General features: G+C 43.3%; 1 protein-coding gene across 1 annotated transcript; it reads right to left on the bottom strand.

Moving 5' to 3' along the window:
- Positions 1-358: 358 nt before the first annotated feature.
- AKR1A1 (aldo-keto reductase family 1 member A1) lies at positions 359-18,969 on the bottom strand. Its single transcript, XM_042819258.1, has 9 exons — positions 18,886-18,969; positions 15,869-15,963; positions 10,639-10,758; positions 8,966-9,117; positions 6,669-6,864; positions 5,881-6,080; positions 4,999-5,071; positions 3,824-3,910; positions 359-1,287 (listed from the first exon to the last, which is right to left on the bottom strand). The coding sequence occupies exons 2-9, from the start codon at positions 15,956-15,958 to the stop codon at positions 1,222-1,224; spliced, it is 984 nt and encodes a 327-aa protein (XP_042675192.1). The 5' UTR covers positions 15,959-15,963; positions 18,886-18,969; the 3' UTR covers positions 359-1,221.
- Positions 18,970-20,484: the final 1,515 nt, after the last annotated feature.

The following is a 20,484-nucleotide window of genomic DNA, read 5'->3' as shown; positions in this document are numbered from 1 at the left end:
GGGCTGAGAGTCCCTTACGAAAGGCCCTAAGAAACCCCGCGGCCGTGCCCGTGCCAAAGCAAGCCGGCACCGATCATCTAACAAGCGGAGAAAACCAAAACAAAGTATCGGTTCCTCTGCTAAGGCCGCAGGTGGGATCACCGTGCAGCTGCGTGTGTTCTCAGAGCTCAGCTTCTTCGTACTTCGATGGCAGGGCTGGTCGTGAAGGGCTGAAACGGAACAAAACACCTTCGGTGCAGCATTCCAGCCCTGCTCGGCCCTGAGCAGCGCTCAGAAAATCAGCAACACAGCAGGCAGGGGCGCAGGTAAGGGCCCTGTTATGGTAGCCCAGGCAGACATCAGGCACACTGACACGAAGGGCTGCTCTGACAATTTATTTCTTCATTTATAACCGTACATGCAGGAAAACGCCGCGCCACCTCCCAGAACTCAGACTGCATATCTTTGGTAAAGAGACACAGGACAGCTTCATGGGAAAGGTAGGATGGATTTCTGTAAGGCGTAATAGTATTGAGGCTGGTGGGAGAGGAAGGTCTGAGAGCTAGAGCTATCCATTCTGCAAGCAGTGGAGATGCTTGCCCTGAAGGCCTGCTCCAAGGGCACACATTTATTCTCCTCAAATCAACAGACAAATTAAAAGAGAAAGAAAAAAGGAGAGAGTTTTAAGTCCCACAGGTATTCCAAAGAGGATAAAAAGCACGCAGCATGGCTGGCAACTTGGGTTTTAACCCATGTTTTATGGACAAAGTGCAAATGCAGCACATTTTACCGTATTCCCTGTATAAAGTATTAATGAAGATACTGAAGCTGATAGCTGAGCAGTTGTTTAGTCTGAAAATGCTTTTCCTTTTTTTTTCCCCACTTATGGTAATAAAGATTTCAAAACCGTTCAGCAGGCAGACCCAAAGCACTGCCCTTGCCTGATAACGATGTTTGGAACTCAATTTAGACTCTCCCACTCTTTATCTAATGCCAAAAGATTTGATGCTCCCCAGGGTAAGCTTGCAGTCATTGTAATAAATCCACAAACTCTGACATGGAAGCTACAGGATCTCCAGAAAGAAGGTTAATCAAAAGCAGTACATTGTAAGAAAGCCTACTTGGGAAGAAAGGTCTTGTACAGATGGGGCTGGGCGTTTCTTGGACAAATTATGGCACTAATTACTGTGTAGGAAAAGTGTATAGAGGAGCATGTTATTCTAGCATCTTGTTTCCAAGTAGTTAATAGGGATCGTTGAAGGGATAATGGGGGTGTCCAGCATCTCTTGGTACTGGCTTTCCATTCACCTGTGAAGTAAGCAGACAGACACATGTCAGAAAGATAAAGATCCATTCTTTCTCTTTTTCAAATTCTAATGGTTTCAACTGGTAAATCTTCATATGTCAAATATCTGGGAGACCTTCTTGAGCTTAATCAAGAGTTGTTCCCTCTACTCCTAAGTCCTCTTAGCAATTCTAGAAAGAAATAATTTTTGTAGCCTATAGCAAGAGTCTCTCTTCCAGCTTCTTAGGACTGAAGAACCAAACTAAGAGTAGTTAAGCATTTTGCCTGGTAGCCATGACTGAATAACTGCTGCAGTGTGCATGCTTCACAGCACTTTGCAGAAGTGAGCACTTTTGCCCATCTTTTCATGATGGAGCTGATGGACTGCCAGTTTAACATGTGGATCATACTCTGAAACACCAGTGTCACTGAACTCTTTCCTAGCACTTTTTAATAACACACCAACTATAAGAACATTTTCATGACTAACCAGTTTTTTTCCAGCTGCAAAATGGGAATACTGAAACTAACATTTGTTGATAATGAAACAAAGACTTTGGGTGGCCCAATGCAGATGTAGGCACACAGAAGTCTCAGTTTCTATGTCCCAACACTGAGCACACACACACACACATTGCATTCCTAGGTGTATGAAGTCCACTGCAAAATCCCCATTTACTGGGAGCTGGAGTAAAACCTTGCTCCTAATCTGTGATGTTTGAGGAAATTTATGTGCATCAGCAAGAAGATGCATCTCCACAAGTGAGTAGCATCATTCAGCTAAAACTTATACGAAGCACATAATGGCTGAGTAAAAGTCCTGTTAGACACATGATTGATTTTTATACGTGTGATTTTTACACTACTGTGATATTCGGTATCACTCAAAATGTGATGGGGGCAGAGGCAATCACAGGTACTTTCACATCAAGTATCTTCTAGCAAGTCCCTCTATTAGCTTTCAGATTAAATCCCACATTTCAAAGCGACTGGAATCCTTATTTACAAGAACCAGGGGAGTGTAAGAATAGTCACCTGGGGGCACTCGAGAGCACAAAACCAGGATGCTACGGTTTAATACTCGGCTGGTGGTCAGTTTAAAATAAAGTTAAGGTGAAATGAAACTGTCAGCTGAAGGCAGTACTTAAAACTATGGACAAAACTATCTTCATGTTTTCTCATATGCTTCTGAGAGCCAACAACTGCAAGTTCCTAGAATTCACGTTTCTTATCTCTCCCACCTCCTCCTGTCCCAGTTACTTTCTCCTGCATATTTTCCCTACTCGGATCAGCTCTTCAGGTATCTGTGTTTGCATGTCAAAACAGCAGCTGCCAGAAGCAATGCTGTATACAGCTGTTTCCAGACTACCCCAGGAATCTGAAGGACAAAGGGAGTAAATCAGCAGCGAAGACACTGTAGATCAACAGCAGCTATCAGGAAAGGACAGATTATGTGTACAGCACCACCTCTCCTCCTGTCCTGGCTTGCTAGTCATTCACTTTTGCTTATGTATATTTCTTAGCTTGTGTTTCCAGAAGTTTGGATGTCAGGCTGATACCAGGTATGGGTAAACAATTTCCAGCCTCTATCCTGGTATGATCTGTTCAAATGTAAAACGTCTTGAACTGCCTACATGCAATGTAATAGATTCACACCAGACTTAGAGCAAAACAACAAGGTGAAGAGGAGTGGCACAACTATGAAACTCTGTGGTCATGTACCAGCAAGGTAAAGCAAGGGAAAACCGTCTCATCAGTTATGACACTGCCACATCACACTTTGAAATCCAGACACTATAAATTAGATTCATAAAGGAAACAGGCATGAAAGGTTAGACAGGCATTTTAATTCACAGATGATGAAAATTCTTTCTGATGCGCCTGGAAGGGATGGGCTGGAGACAAAAGGCTCCGCTTGAGATCTTACAGCTAGCGTAACATTTCTCATCTCGGATCTTCCTGTCTTATTATCTGTCAGTATGGCAATATCTTTGAAGCCCAGCTGCATCACACTCACACCTTTATCTAGCTGGATGAGCTAGCACTTTGAACTGTATTTCATCTCTTCTCTGTGTGTCATTGATCTGATCACATCTCCCAGCTAACAAAACCACATGCATTGTTCCTGGATAGTCCGAGCCAGGCCATGTTCAAATGCTTTTTGCAGCTTTGTTACCAAAAAACAACTTTGCAGCACAAGTAGGAGAACACTTGAAAGAAACATCCTGTCAGCAGCAGGTGTGTTTGTCACTACCACATTCACACGCGAGCAGCTAAGCTGGCAATTTGGTACAAACTCCCAACCCATAAGCAAAGAGAATTTTGATTGCAGGGATGTGGGAATTTATATTTACACACACACAAGTCGTCCTACAGGTAAAAGCATGGCCTTGAAGCTCTCTTTTCTTTTGAAAAATTATTTCAGCTTAGATACCCTGAAAAGAGGTAATGCTCTAACTGATACGTAGTTCTGACAGGATATAGAAAAAGAAAACTACAGAAAGCCCACATTGTGGCCACATGCACATAGTCAGAAGTAATAGAGAGTGAGGATTTTACCGTAAGCATTGGCACAATGTAACGCCAGTTTTTATTCAGGCTTCCAATATGGCTCATCTCCTCTTCTGTGAGACTGAAATCAAACACCTAAGAACAAAAGCAAGAGCCTTAGTTCAGTAACTGTAACTTTTCATATTGAATTCTGTTGAATTTTGCCTCTTGGTTTTGTTTCCTTTAGAAGCCACAAACATCCCCCTGGGTCATGAATTTCTGCAGAGTGAAATTCCAGCCCTCAGCAATCCAGGACAGAACGTATCAGCAGCAGTGACACACTGAACTATTTCAGCATTTAATTTCAGGTGACAGTTAAGAACCAGAGGCAACATGCACACAATCAATTAAGCTGCAGTTGCATAACGTTTCTTTTTTGTTTTCAAAAAATACAACCTACAAGCCATATTAGAATTGCAAGATCCTAGTGTTAAAACCCAATGAAAAGTACTGCCAGTTGTTACATTTCAGACACCTTAAGAATCTTTGACTTTGGTAAAAGTCCTGGCCTTGAGCAGAAGGAATTTACACACAGCTCTGAACAGTGGAAGTTCTGCACCTGTAAAAACCCTGGCTTCTAACTGCATTACTTTGTGTTCAGTTTATAAATATGAAGTTGCAAGTAAATAAATTTCACCAGAAACGCTGAAACAAAAGCTTAAAACGGAAGTGTTCATATCCTTGCCAGTTCTAAACCACCACTAACACTGCACAGCTCTCGCACAGCTCTCTTCCACAAAAATGAAGAACAGTGGCACTGTTCTTCCAAATGTTCCCTCTAAACCTTGCCTGACTGCAGTGTTCACTGGAGTTTTTTGCACTTTCTAGCAGCATACTGCATCTCAGACTTTGGTTTAATGGAATTAACAGCTGCAGAAACAAATCCTTGCTTAAAAACAAGCATGCAACCTGCCAGTCTGTCTGATTGAGGGATGAAAAAAAAATCACAGGAGGTGATTCAGAGACCCACCGAATTACTGCAAGTTAATGTTCCAATAATTTCTGTACACAAATGCACGATGTTGCTTGAAACTTTTTGGTTTTCCTAACATCTGTAACTTCTCTCCTATGCACACGCATACTTTGACTGGTATAAAGCACGTGCCTCAGACTGCTGTAGCAGGACAGTATGTTACTCACATGAGAGGACACTGCTGAGACTCCCCATCTCTGTCTGAGCTTACCTGGAGATTCTGCAGGATGCGAGCAGGAGTGACACTTTTGGGAATCATCACCACTTTACGCTGCACTTGCCATCTGTGGGGAGGGAAGAGTGAGATTTTCCATGCATGCTGCCCAAGAATCCTGACATTTATTTTGGCTCAACAATTATCAGTGGCAGCAGAGATGGCACTTATGGTTTCTGCAAACAAAATACCCGGAGGAAGACCAACATAGTATTGTATTAGGATGTAGCAAAAGAGCGGCCACCAGACAACTGATGAAAGGAAGATGGCCATTCCTTTGAACAAGCAAACAGTTTTCAGGTGTTGAGCCACAAACCCAAGAAATAGAAAAATGTACATAACAGTTTTACATCAATTCTATCATGACCACCAAAAAATAGTAAAACATACAACACCCCCAAGTGATTTTCTGGTGACTTGAGAACAAAGCCTTCAGCGTGTTCGGCTGGCAGGGTAACTTACTGCTGCCCAAGATTGTTCTAGATACAAAGCCAAACAAAATAATGAGGATAGAAACCCAATGCTACTTGACAAAGTGCTGATCACATTCTGCATATCACTCAACCACCTTGTTTCTCAGTACAGCTTCTGTTACTTGAGCACAAAGCAGCAAACAGTTCTTCACTGTGAAGGAAGGTAAGTCTCTTCCTTAGAGCTCTTTTAAATGCAGTAGCAGGAGCTGTAAGGTTCAAGCAACTGGCCACATGCAAATCTAAAACAAGCAGCAGTTGGGTTTGCTTTTGGGCTTTAGCACTTTCTGATTCTAGCTCCCCACATAACAGGGGAAAAAACACGTATTCTAAAGTAGATGCCTTCGAACTTTTGTATTCTGCTTTATTTAAGGCCAGGTCCCAGATGCCACCCTCTCTCAAATGTTACCTGAGGATGATCTGTGCAGGCGACTTCTTGTATTTTTCTGCCAGTTTTTTGATCCCAGGTTCCTCCAGAAGCACAGGCTCATCTGGGTGTTTCCACATGCGATCAGGAGAACCCAGGGGACTGTAGGCAGTAACAACCAGCCCTCGTTTCTGGCAGTGAGCTATCAGCTCATTCTGGGCTAGGTAAGGATGACATTCTACCTATTAAAAGGACCGACAAAGAATGGCCAAAGAAAAATTATCAGTACAGAGCTCTAAATAAACAGGAGGTAAAAAGCTCAGCAGAATCAAACACATCACAAGAGGTCATTGCAGGTTCTGGAAAACCTTATGAGGCTGTAACTACAAGGAAGATGAAAAATGGCATGGTAGCCTAAGATTCTAGTAAAAGAAAAACAGATTGGTTAACCTTAGAACGCTGGATTTATCTCCGTGTATCCAGCACATCATCCAATGAGCAAGGGAGCTCTATAGGAGGGATTTAAGTTAGTCCCTCAATCTTTTTTTTTCCTGTAGACTAAATTGGTCATCAGAGGAAGAAACAAACTTTTCTGCAGAAGAGTTGTCAACTAAATAGGTGTAATGGCCACGTTCATGGATACAGGCCTTTTTCCCATTTAATTCACCTGTCTGGAAGGACTCTCTGTGTGACTCCTGCACGCATGGATATACTCCTCCCTGTAGAACAGAAGCTGCACTCCTTGTACTAACCAGGCAGCATTGGTTTTCTTCACTCCCATGGAAAACCAGGAAGGTACACCTCGTCCTCATCTCCTCTATTCATCTTACCTGAAGCACAGCTGGTTTGACAGTAGCCACGCTTAATACATCATCAATCTGACGACTGTTGAAGTTTGACAGCCCAATGGCTTTCGCAAGACCTTTTTCTACCAGCTTCTCCATAGCCTTCCAGGTATCCTTGTAGTCAGTGTAGTCGTAACGCATCGTGCCATCAGGATTCTTTGGGAAGAGATTGTCCCCTCGTCTGCAGCATGAAAGGCAAAGTGTAAATACGCAAGGCACGCGATCTCTGTAGTAGATCTTCACTTAAAGAAACTTTGTTCAAAGTACTCGTAAGAATACCTGAGCTTATGCACAGTTTGGAAGCTGGAGTACAAACTGAGCAAATTTCTCTCCTAAATTCCACGATGAAGACTCAGCCTACAAGAAATTATTTTACACACAGTCTTTCCTATGTAAACTTGTGATATAGTACTTGAAACCTCTTACCTATAGCACACTGCTTGCCTGCAGTGACTACACAAAAAAGTTCAGCCACTGCCTGTGTAACAACAGCCCTTTGATCACAGTGAGGTTGATTAGAGCTGCAACCCAGAAAGTAGCTTGGTTGTTCAGTTTGTTTTTGACGAAGGGCCTGTTTGGAGCTGTTACCAAAGGGATCTTGGTTTAAGAGCTATGTAGCAGAGACTGAGTGCAAAGCAGCCTGGTATTCCCACTCTTTGGATTCTGCAGCAGTGTCAGCACTGGTGCAAGCTCTGGTTTTCAGAGAAGTCTAAACATGTGCATGTCGCTTGTAGGATGGGTGTGTTTCCAGTTAGTCACACCAACTCAACAAAAGACAAACCAACTAAGCACCCAGAGCCACACACAGGAAGGAGCTGGTTGTGTCAGGTGACAGCAGCACATACCTGAGGCCTGTGAGGCCTCTGAGCAGCTCATGCTCAGAGAGGTGCCAGCGCTGCCTCATGGCCACTGCACAGCACTGCCAGCCCAGATCTTGAGACTGTCTTATGTTGCTGTAGCTAAGCAGTGAATGTCGTGCAACAGCAGCTGGGGACCCCGTTCTTGTGCACATCATTTTTGTTTGTACATCTATCCATCTGATAATCATATGAGCCCTCAACCTTGAAAAGTAGTCTCATATGTCAAGAGTAGAAAATGTATCTCTCACTTAATACACGAGACCTAGGGTACTGTGATTCCCATCTGGAAGTCCATGTTAATTTCCATTTAAATAACATCTTCTGCAACATTCCCAGCTCAGTAGGCACTGCAGGAAATCAGGCACTAAACAGTACAAGTAGAGCTAACAGAAAACTGAGAGTGCACTTCTATTGATGAGAAAGGGTGAAGATCTGAACATTAGTTTTGCCAACGTTTGCCACAACAGCGGCAGTTCAAATAACAATACCTACACAGACATCATTACTTGTGTTCCGTGCTATTATCAAAGCAACCTTCAAATGTTTTTGTCCAAACAACTGTAAAACAAACCTATTTCAAAATAGGAGGAATTTTTCATAGCAGTTCTTCCTCCAGACCAGCCCTGCTAGAAAACACTTCCTCATTCTGTTGTGATGAGGGACACATTTAGAACTGGAGTGTCTTTCACGAATGTTGTATGCTTGGAAAAATTCAGTTCATATGACCAGAAGGGGAAAAATGTTTTAAGGTTGCAAAATAGGCTGAAGCCCTCCGAGTCTGACAGGGTTTCTCCTGGTAAGTGAAGTGTCCATGCAAACAGCTGGGAAGGAATTTTTTTTCTCTTCTTTTTACTGATTGTTGAAACAGGAAAGAAAAAAACAACAGTATCCATGACTACAAGAAAACAAAGCAATGATCACTGCTTCTGGCAGGATTGTAGGATACACGGAACTAGCATTTAATTTCCCCTATTTCCTCAAATCTTAGGATGACTGCAGTTCAAGTGTCATAAGAGGCCATTTTCATTTCCTTCTTACAGACTCCATGACATTGCACGTGCTCAGTTCCAGTACAGTTAATAACTATCAGTGAAAGGTGTTGTCCTTTTTACAAAGTACTTCATTTTCATTTCATAGATAAGTACAACAAATTCCCAGCCAACTCAAAGAAGAATAATTAAATAGGAACAATAGTTTCTGTGGATGAATGTATCAAATACGAATGAATGCACTGGTTTCAGGTAGAGAGGGGTCTGTATCCATCTGTTGGGCTACAATATAAACCACCCACAAAAGCATCCTGCAGGTAGCTTACACTGGAAGGAAGACGCAAATCAGAAAGAAGCTGCTTAGGACAGAATGCCAACCACTTATGTAAAACTGGGGCTTCTGCATCCTGTGCCCTTGGCAGGCTGAACTTACTCAAAGGCATGGGGCCAGTGCATGAGGTACAGATCCAGGTAATCCAGTTTCAAATCTGCAAGTGTTTTTCTTAGTGCTGGCTCCACATCTTCTGGGTGGTGCTTGGTATTCCACAGCTTTGATGTTACAAACACGTCCTCCCTTTTAATAACCTTTAAGAAAGGGAGGAGAGCACAATTTACCAGAGAGAGCTGAGACAGAACAGCAGCAATTCCCCAAATATCTTTACAAGTTTAAATAAGTTAACGTGTGGAACCTACAAATTAAACCTTTCAGAAACGTGCTAGATGGAGAAAAGGGAAATACACACATATGTGAGCCCATCCCCAAATACATCAAATGCTGAGCAATTCCCTAGAAGTTCTGACACAACAAAGCAACCCCTCCACACACTGCAAACAAATTCAAGAGTTAAAGCCACTACTCAGCATAAATGAAAGATTACTGGTTTATTCACGTGTACGTTTTGCAATTTCTGTTAAACAATTCACAGTCAAGGCACAGCCAGCTCACTTGCCACGTTCATCACGTTATAAACCGAGAATGTTTCTCAAAGGAAGGACGTGGGAAAATAAACAAGCAGTTTCCCCAAACCTCTGCACTTGAATTTCTAAGTTCCGGGAGGAATGCACCAAGAACTGAATGGCTCATATCAGAAGGATAAGACCAAGAAATTGAATCAAATAGAAATATGGGTATTTAGGAAGCGTGAAATGTGAAATGGAGATCAAGTCTGACACGCTGAAGTCATCAGAAGGCATCTCTTCTTGACCAAATTACACTCAAGTCGACTGTGTATAGGAATGATTAATTCCTTCATTTCCCTCCTCCAGCCATTCAGATATTTGTGGATCACATATCAGCTCTTGTGTTCTACAAGCAAAGCGTTGTAAAAATTCTTTAGTTAGCTAATACAAACTGAGTAAAAATAGTCCTATGCTTCTCCATAGTAGCTGCCAGTATCTAAAGGGTGCAAAGGAATCCCTGGGGCAAGCTGAAAGCAGCCTCTCTGCAGCTAAGCACCTAACAAAGAGATTGCCCCACAGCAATGGGCAGAGGACCAGAGAAGAAGGAACACAAGAACTTTCATTCCAGGGGCTCTGAGGCCATATGCATAATTCTTCTGGCCCCTCGGGCAAACAGGAGCAAAAGGATGACTTGAAGATTTCACCTGAGATAATTCATAGGAATGTCAGTTACATTCCATTACGGCCATGAAGCTCAGTGCAGGCCCTAAAGTCACAGCTACCAAACCTTCAAATGCAGCCACTGTTTAAAAAAAAAATCAGCAGTCACTGAATTTGCTGCAGCTACTCAGCACTGCACAACACTCTGAACTGGTAAATTCTCCCCTATTTTCTATTATAACTGCTGATTCTGGCAACCTCTCTTTTTTGAATCCATGAATTAGCTGTTGGATGGGGAGGTGTTTATCTGGGAATTCAAAAAAGGCATTTTCTCTAAGCTTCCTTGCAAGTATTCCAGGCAATCATTCCTCCTCCCGACAGCCAGGATGATTCCAGAGTAGAGAAAGCCCTCTTTCATGCCTGCCCTGGTTAATAACAAACAGCTGGGACCAGAAGGAAAAACCACAGACATTCACAGTCTGCTCTTTCGGGTCACATCTGTAAATTCTGATACAACATACAGTCACGGGGTTCTTGTGTTTTTACCTTGTTGGGCCCGAGGCATTCCTGGAAAGCATCGCCGATCTCTGCTTCATTGCTGTAAGCTGCTGCACAGTCAATGTGGCGATAACCCACACTTAGGGCATATTTCACTGCTTCTTTCACCTGTAATCACAAACAGATTACCAAGTACGACCAGTGGCAAGGAACACAACTGAAACAAATTGCTGAGGACTTAATGAGCAACACTGCCAAAGTACAGAGCTACAGAAGCCCAAGCAGAATAGGTAAGAGTGCCCTATGGCACAGCCTTTGTGAGCAAAGAGCCAGGTGCTAGCAGACACGCCAAGAGTAAGGTGAGAATGGACCATACATGCAGGGCAAGCATGGAAGAACTTACTGCACAGAATGGAAATTCATTCTTGGCTATAGCTGCCACACGTTTGTTACATATGAGAGGAGCTGTAAGAAACAGTTTTCAAACAGATATTTATCAAGACAGTCGCAGTGGAACTAAGCGGCCAATCAATCAACGTTAGCCAAGCTCGAAAGGTACAAGCTCTCCCCTAGTAAAAGGAAAGCCAGGTTTCTAATTTTGTAATTTCCAGAGCTCAGGTTTGGTTCAACTATTTACCTTCTAAGATAAGGCCACTTTATGGCACATTTTTCTTGTGTGTTTGGTTCTCACTGATTGAGCAACAGCAGTCACTATACTGGTGGTTATTAACCCATGGCCTGCATGAATCTCCTGCTGGTGCTCAACTTCACATTTTGATTTACACACTTCTGACGAAGAAGGTGCTGCCACCAGCCAGAATGGCTGGAACCAAGGCACCACGCTTTGCATGTGTTTCTGCTGTTGAAAGCTCTAATGAAGCACAAGTACAAAGTATATAGTCACATGCTGGCATTAGATACGGAGCAAGGCTAGAAAACAAAGAGGGAAACACAGAATGGCATCTCATCCAGGATGTGTAAGTGGCTTTTGAGTAGAGGTTTTCAATGAAAATTGTAAATATCTGATTGTGTAAGCATGAAGAAATTACTCTTGTGTCACCATCTCCCTTTAAACAGAGCATTAAGTGAAATCCATTCTATTTAACTTCCAGTGGTCGGTATGCACACATTCTCCGTTCACCTCTTAAGTGCTACAGTCAGAGCACACCTCTGTACAAGGATTTCTATACACTGCTCTTCCCAGACCTGTCTCCAGTCTCGTGAGACTGATGGAGATTAAGTTGCTCTTTGTCTGAGGCTTGATGCGATAGGGCACTCATCTAGTTAGAGATATTAAAAACATGTCAACAAGGGCTGGAGCCTGATTGCTTTCTTTCAGCTCAAGTACCAGCATTTTCAATTTTAAAGCTAACAAAGTGATTAAAATCAACTACAGACTCTTGCTTTCAGATACAACTAAAAAGGAGGGAATGAAATGTTAAAGAGATCTCTCTTCTGCTGGTGAATTTCATTTGCTTTTCCTGTTAAGAACTGCAGTAAAAGCAGACACAGGATATTCTGACTACATTCTTTGGCATTTTGAGAGGAAAAGTGGAACTCAGACTAGTTGCCCTTAGCCAGAATGACAAAGCACTTCTACTACAGCAGTGAAATCAGCTCTTCCTTTCTCTGGCACGATGTATTTACAGTCCTTCTTTCACTTTGACAAGACATTTCTCAGAAGGTTACTGGGAAGTCAAGGTCACAAGAACTCTGAAATCACTTGGGACAGACTAAAGGCTTTTAAAGCTGAATATCCCCCTCCATAAAGGCGGAAGTCAAGGGGAAGAAGCACGCTCTGTTTAATTTGGGGTGTGCCCACCCTCCTTTTTATTTTTGAAAGCATAGCAGAAAGGAAAGGGAAACCAGCATGGGGTTTTTCTGAACTAATCTCTCATTTCCTCTATCACGTATTGGTTTTTATTTTATAAATCCGAGCAGAAACAAAATTTGCCATAAAACTTTATGGCACCACTTGCAGAAAACCAGGGGCAAGGCACTCCAAATGCCTCTGCAAAGTTATAAAAATAGAGGCCATATTTCAGTATCAGCATTTTCATCTATTTCTAGCATTGAAAAACTAGAACCACTCACATAACTACGGTTTGGATCTGGGCACAATTTTGACTCGTGCAAACTATTCTCAGTCTACTCAGACATTCCCATCTGAACTGAGAAGTCCTGTTCCATGCAAAAGGCAAATAATCAAGAGCAAGTGTATAAATAAGAACTTCTTTGAGGCAATTAACTAATAGAAGGATGTGAGTGTAAGAGGAGTACTTTGTTTCAGGAGAAAGTTTTTGTATTCTTGACATGCAGGTACATGCATTTCCTGGGGTGGGGAAGACTCAGCATAATGCTGAGATTCAAATGCCTCAGGATATTTTGTGTTGTATGGTAATAACAGCCAGAGGATCCTTTCAGCTTTCCTTTAGTGCAGCCTGTGGAAGGAGCAATTACTGAATTAATTTTCCTTTCGTTGGTTGAGTCAGACAGCTTAAGTAAAAACAGATCATCAGGCCACGTGATATTCAGGTGCAGTATGACCAAACAGTTTGCTGCAAAGGAAGGAACTCAGACCACCATATGAATGGTAGCTTGCAGTTCCCCAAAGCAGCAAGTTATGCCTCCTATACTTCGGATATATAATCCAAGTTCTTCCCTCAATATATCCCAGTAGTAGAGAATTTGTGCTCCCATGTGCAGGATAGGATTCTCTAGATGCTCTGGCAAGGTTTTCAGGACCTAAGCAGTCTCCTCCACAACTGCAGTGCTGTCACAAGATGCCCAGCCTGACTGGTTTTCTGAGGTATGCATTTCCTCTTCTGGCTTTCCTGAACTTTCACACAGAAATACAGCCCCCCTCAGCCCCACATCTCCTGTCCCAGCAGAGCCAGCCTCTGTCACAGCACATGAGGCCGTTCCATCCTCCAGGCTGGAAGTGTGGCCCACTTGTGAGAAGGAAACATTAAAGGATTACAGCTCCAGTGCTAATAGTCAGTGCCACTGATATTCCTGATGCTCCAGTCTCAAAGGACTTTTGTCTTTGGACCCACTCATGCTACTGCTCAGAAGCTTTTGTACTGTATCACTTCCACTCAATAGCTCTCCATCATGTTCCTATGGTAACATCTAAAACAAATTTCTCTTCTTAGCATTTGATCATGTAAAGCAAAAAAACTTAATGCTATTCTAAATTATCTCCTGTTATTCTAAATAATCTCTAATAGATTCACTAGTTCTTTTACCCTCTGACCTCACCTTCTATGAAACTGGGGCTGCAATGGTACCTTTGTCATGGATTGCTGAGATCTGGCTTCAAGTTGAAGGATTCTTTAGGATCAGGAATTATAATGGCAATGATAAAGAAATTAATCAATAGAGTGAGGTCAAGACTGAAAAACAGCTTGGCAAAGAAAATAACTGCAACCTGCAAAATATTTACTTGAAATAATTTAAAAGCAATCTGCTTCCACTCTTGCTCCTAATTAAGCCCTTGTACAAAAGGGAGTTTGATAAGTAGGGTGTATTTGGGAGTGGGCTGCATTGAATACAAAGATGATTCTGCCTGTGTGGGTCTTTGGCCCTTGCTCTTTAATTCACAATCAGTTCTCTCCCTGTACTCCATCACACCCTTTCAGAAGTAAACCATTCGGATGCTCTGCCAAATTGCTACTGCTTCTGAATCTGATAAACGTCCATTAAAAATGAAAAGGATGCAAACAATTTCCAAGAGTGATAAACAGGAACTTATTTATTCCATAGGAATAGCAGCATCTTCTGTAACTCCGGCTATTTTATACATTTTCTAGATTATGCCTTCAATACACTCAAGGAACACATCTTTGAAGGCAGTAATTGCTCCACAGTCGTGACCCCCATTCACTTCCGTTGGACCCCAGGTAGATCTAAGCAGCAGATCCCTGCTGGCTTCAGCTGCTGGCAGTGCTGCTTAGGATTGCAAAATCTACCTGAGATAGGCTTATATTAAGCACAAGCAGGATTTTTCTTGGCTGTAAGACTGCACTTTCCTCAGGACAGTTAGTGCACAAAGCAACACGCTGATATTTTGTTTGTTTAGTTTCAGGCATTTGTTTTAGTACAGTGCACATTAAACTACCTTGGGTCTGCAGAAATTCATCCACTACATTCCTGCTTATTAATAAATGTAATGCAGCTGATGTGACAGAGCTGAACGTTCACCCTCATCCTCATTTAGCAAGCTGACAGAGCTCACACTGCCTTGGGTTCCACATCATTACAGCTTCCGTTCCAAACAGAACCACTGTCCTGACAATTGTTTGGGCAGGAAACATAGTAAGAAGGTGACTCTGAATAAATGTAATTTTTATAGCTGGTTTCCCACCTTTTCCTCCAGCTGGCAAGAAAGAATAGCACAAGGGGTCATCTCAAGAAGGCCTTCTGAACTTTCCATTTGTCACAGGCACGGTTCCACCTGACTTACTCCTGTAACTATCGTGAAGCTAACATGAAAGCATAAGCAAGATACATGTTTACTGACATGCAGTGGTACACAAAGTCCAAAAGGCATTAAAAGAAGAATACCAATTAAGAAATCCTCCAAACAAGACGACACTCCTGCTGGACTCTGTGTATACCTGCTGTGAAAGGCAAGGTCTGCCCTCGGAATTTATCTTTTAACTAAATTAAAAAGAAAGGAAAAGACAGACAAGGGAAAGTATTACAACAGGAGGCACAGTCCACAGCATGCAAACATTCCTACAGACAGTCTGCAATAAAACACAGACTTGTTTCCAAGTCTGCCATTTGCCATTTAATTGAATTTAGAAACAGAGTGGCTCTCTAATGACGCGTTAGCCATCACAGCCTAAAAGGAAGGTGACCCAAACAAGTTCCGAGTTCTGCTGCTAAACACAGACAGACCACACAAATAAGACTTATTGCAACAACTAGAGCTCTTGCCTCCCAAAATAATCCTTTCAACTGAGTCACCAGATCAAGCCAGAGGGATGCCTGGTCAGACTGCAGCCTAAAGATTACAAAGGCAGGCACCATACTGTAACTACAGCACTAATTGGTCTCTTCCTGGATTCATCTCCCAGAGCACCACTGCTTGAGGTCTGGTTTAATGAGTCTTAAGAGATCTACTACTGCTGCTGCTGCTGTCTTGAAGCCTCTCACATGCATCTCAGTCCAGGATCCAGGTCTCAGACCCAGGATCTTCAGAAGAAGTGTACAAAATGCAAACAGCAGGTGAGAGCACACGATGCTGATGTGTGGTTTGTTCCCTACTTACTTGGCCAGGTTCACTTTTCCAGGTTCCCAGTCCTATGAGAGGGATCTTCTGCCCATTGTAGAGTGCAGCAAAGTCACATCCTGCAGACATTTTTGCTTCAAGAAGAAAAAGAGCAAATTGAGTTTTTGCAGCAATTCAGTAGATTACATAAAATGTCCTTTTCTATACAAGAGTAAATAAATAAAATCACACATGTCTTGATAATGCTTTAGTTATTACACTGGAACAAAGGTGAAGCAAGGTCTTCACAACTTCTAGTGGTACAAACCAGACCTATTACCTTATAGCTATAAAAGAGACTAGAAAGAAAGGCTCTTTATTCCTATTCTTTTATCTCTTTCTCAGTGCACAGCTATGAGTTTTCCCCCACTTGAGAAGTACACACAATCTCTCCCTTCCAAATCAGCTGTAAGCATTGATGATACAGAAAGAAGCAAGGCCATGGAACTTCTGCACAAAGTCTTTCTCTTTTACCAACTCCCTACTGGCTGACTGAGGAAAAAGCTCTAATTACTGCTGCAGTTGGTGATAAACACATATTTTTAAGTAATTCTGACACATCAATATAAACAGCCATGTGCAAAAAAGCAGTAGGTCTTTATGTGTTTACACATTTTGAACCCCAAAATGACTTTGTCATCCTGCTCTTTTCCATCTCCTTGCTCAAGTGGTAAGGGATGCTATCTTTTAAAGAGCTGAAAAGTCTCCTGTTCCCATACTGTGGAAATCTGCCTGTGGACTCTGCTGGCAATTTGACAAGAACTCAACTTACCTAAGATGCAATTCAAGTACAGACAATATAACAACTAGTATTGCTATCACAGAAGGTAATAGTAATACTGATTTATCACAAATTCACAAGGGAGTAGCATTCTTCTATTACTAAAGGGAGAATATGAAAATACTGCACAAGGTAAACATCACTTTGGGCTTGGGCTTCTGTCATGCTTAACACCAGGACATGCATGCATTTTCCATGTGAAATGCAATACACCCCAGCAGGACCTTCCATTACCTGTTGCTGGCGTTACAGCTGCTGCAGACAGTAATCTGCTCATAGATTTTATCAAAGAGGAAGCTTTTATACTCTGTCCCAACATCCTCCCAATCTATCTTTCTGGCCGAACTGTTAAAAACAAACCACATTCAGGATGAGCTCCAAAGGCAGCCAGCTGACTTCAGCAGAAGATGAGGAAGTTACTTCTCAATTTTAGCTGTGTCCAAACTCCTGAATGCTATTTACTTAAAAACACACAGACAAGAACAAGAGTGGAAGAACACAATGCTGGCTAAATGGCTGACTATGCAGGAGGAATGTGTATCTTCAAAGAGAAGCCTGCACACAGAATACTGCTCCAAAACAGCCTTCTCCATAATGCTGTTACCACCTTTCTCCTACAAATAAGCACCTACTGATGGATGCCCTCACACAGAAAGTTTATATTTTCAATTTCTCACTCAGCTCCTCAAGCTACATGTTTTGAGATGGAGATCCCCAGCACTGTTAGCCTATGTAGCTCCAGGCTCAAGCAGCATTGTACCTCGCATGTACCATTGTACACAGCATGGCCTTCATGCTGCACACACCTCACAGATGCAGGACATGCTCAGCAGAACAGAGCAGCACGCAGGCAGCTCCCACTTGGTACCTGTCATTAGGCCACCTGCATGGCCTTGCCTTTATCTCACAGAGCAGGAAGTTCTCACGTGAGCGTCTTCTCTGTTTGGCAGTACAAGTGAGTTGTTTTCTTGTAAGAGAATCCTGTAACAGCTCCAGTAACCAAAACAACAGGCCTACACAGCACACTGCATGTGTCATGGACAGCTGCTTGATGCTGTGCACACAGGGTGCCCAGGAGGTGAAGGAATGTCTCTTACCCACACAATTTGCCTTCTTTATAGGGCTATAAATGCAATAAACAGCACTTGAGATACTACTTTGCTAAGTCTGAGTGCCTTTCCTATTGGGATTGCAATGGCCCAACACCTTCTGGTACAGAATAGTCGGACAAATCAGCCTGGATTTGCACTGGGATACATTCAGTCCGAATGGTGGTATAAGGGCAATCATCAGACTGCTGGTGTGTGTCCATTTTGGGGAGGGGCTATAGAAAAGTCAGAATAGGACACTAACATTCTCTTCTGTGCTGAAGATTTGCACGGCCATTTTGTTGCCAGCTGTGCACAGCTGGGTCCACCTTACCTGAATTAAGCTGCCTGCATGATTCTGACATCACGCAATGCAACCAAGGCCTGGGGGCTTTCACGTTCATGCTGCCCTGCAGCACCATACACCAGGCACGTGCTCCACACTGCCGTGTTGTGCAATCATCTTAAACGCAACACTTCACCCAGAAGACAAGGTGCACGCGTTTAATTGCTAACATCAGTGTGTTCTGTGGAACCATTCGCTTCATGTAATATCGTTGTACATTAAACTGCAGTGAGAGCAGAGCTGCGGACTCGGGAAGAATGGAAACGCTACAAGAAAACACTCATTAATAGTTTCCACTCGGATTCTTCCCCTAATGAGGAGACGCAAAGTGTCCATGACCCGTTGTCAGTCTGCTCATTATAAGGCAGCGAGGTGCTTTTAAGAAGGGAGAAAATACAAGCAAATACAAAAAAAAAAGGTACAGCCGGTACAAGTGAGATACAGCTTCAACATCACTCATCTCTCCTATTCCCACACACTGACACGAAAGAGAATAACACAAAGCAATGCGTGCAGGAGGCTGCATTCGTAACACGGGAAGCGCAAACTACGCCCGTCCATCCATCCACACTCACAGCTCGCCGTTAACCGAAGCCACGAGCCTTCTGCCTGCAAAACAGCGCGTACTACGGCAGCAGCGCACACGGACGTGTATCGCTAAAACCGCAACAACGTCCCCTGCCCGGCCCCGCCCCGCCCCCCGGCCCGGTGGCAGCCCCGCGCTCGGCTCCCCGCAGCCATGCCCGGTGGGCGCAGCGCGTGGGGCAGCGGGAGGCGCCTCGGGGCAGCGCGCCGCACTCACCGCACCGCCGCACGATCGGCCGCCGACGCCGCTCTGCGCTTCCGCTTCCGGCCGCCAGCGGGCAGCGGGCCGGCGCTGTGCGGGGCGCCGCTCTCAGGCAGCGTTTGTGGGTCCCGTGCGCGGCCGGGAGCGGGGCTTGGTGATCCCTTCCCGCTCTGATAGTCTGTGCTGGTGTTTGTTTTGTGGGCAGTCCTAATTATCAAGGATTCAGGGAACGCACCGTGGCATGGGGGTTGGACTCGATGATCTCTGGAGGTCCCTTCCAACCCCTACAATTCTGTGATTCTGTGATTTACAAGCATTTGATTTTAGCTTTCGTACTTAAAGGTGCATAAAGAAGTGCCACTTCCTGAGACATCAGGCTCCTGCTGCAGGTGCACAAGAATGCACTTCCTTATTTGCACAAGAAGGCTGCAAGCAAAATTAAAGCAGAATGACTACATCTGCGTATGTGCAGCCCTGCTGGTGCAGTCACAACTTGCAGTGATTTCAACGGGAACAGAATTGGGTCTGTGGCTGATGGCTGCTCTAGGCTTGCAGCATCCTAAACACCTCTAAGGAATACTAGAACCAGCTTTGGCGTTTACTGCAGGCTTCCATTTTTGCAGTTTATAAACTATATATGTGAATAGTTCAAAAAGAATAGTGAGATTGTATCAGAGTAAGGCAAAGTATACATCTAACAAGGCTCTGAGGAGCCTGCTGCTTTTCTAGAAAGATTGTCCTGCTGCAGATTCTTTCTGACTTCAACTGCTCGGGAGACTTAAAAGCACAAAGGTTAATTAATCTCTTGGGCACTCACATGACCAGACTTTCCTGGTGCAGCCTGTCCTGACATAACGCAGGAGGTGGAAGGAGGGCGCAGAAAAGACAAGACAAAAGTAAGAGAGGAAATGGAACATTGGGGAAGAATAAAATGGGAAGGGAAAACTGAGGGATTTCATTTATTTTTTGAGACTTTGCCAATCAGGAATCCATTGGAAAATCTTAATAAAATCAAAAATTCCTGAATTATATTAATATCACATATGAAATTTTACCAAACCTCAGATTCCAGTAACTGGAAATAAAATAGAAAAGGTAATGGAGGGTAAAATGGCTTGCCATCAAAAAGCAGACACCATCAAGACATGTGGTAATAAAGTATGTTAATAACCAAATTTTAAGAAGAGAGCTGTGTAGGAAGGAAGAGGCTGTGCAGGACATTTTGACCTAGAAACACAGTCTTTGCTTGGGCAAAACAAGGAAAATGAAATACGTGCCTTGTATGTTTAATGATAGGTAATTGTTTTCATTACAAGTAGCGTGCAGCAGCTGCTTGTGCATGAATGCCCAGGGGCCTGGGAACACCTATCTGTTGCCTTACGAATTTTTGCATGTATTATGTTAAAATGTCCCCACACATACAGGATTTTAGTCATACTGGGCTCCAGGAATATTGTGTGTACAGTGAGGTCAGTGTGCTCAGAATTCATCGGGCTCTATGTATAGGTGGAGATGAGCTCTGCAGAGCATTTACAGGCATGCAGGGATCAGCTCTGCTGTACAAGAGCTGTGCGTCTGCTTCAGGGTATGCTAAAGGCACAAACCCAAAGCAAA

Source organism: Centrocercus urophasianus, unplaced genomic scaffold, assembly GCF_019232065.1.
Source record: "Centrocercus urophasianus isolate 14NV4802_14NV808 unplaced genomic scaffold, USGS_Curo_1.0 seq_18, whole genome shotgun sequence".
Taxonomy (NCBI): domain Eukaryota; kingdom Metazoa; phylum Chordata; class Aves; order Galliformes; family Phasianidae; genus Centrocercus; species Centrocercus urophasianus.
Note: the sequence above shows the minus strand (reverse complement) of the source record. Positions and strands in the feature narration are given on the sequence as shown.

Coding starts and splice junctions, on each gene's coding strand:
- AKR1A1 (XM_042819258.1), bottom strand. CDS start 15,958: ATGTCTGCAGGATGTGACTTTGCTGCACTCTACAATGGGCAGAAGATC. Junction 10,759..15,868: donor GGAAAAGTGAACCTGGCCAA/GTAAGTAGGGAA, acceptor TTGTGATTACAG/GTGAAAGAAGCAGTGAAATA. Junction 9,118..10,638: donor AATGCCTCGGGCCCAACAAG/GTAAAAACACAA, acceptor CCTTTCTTAAAG/GTTATTAAAAGGGAGGACGT.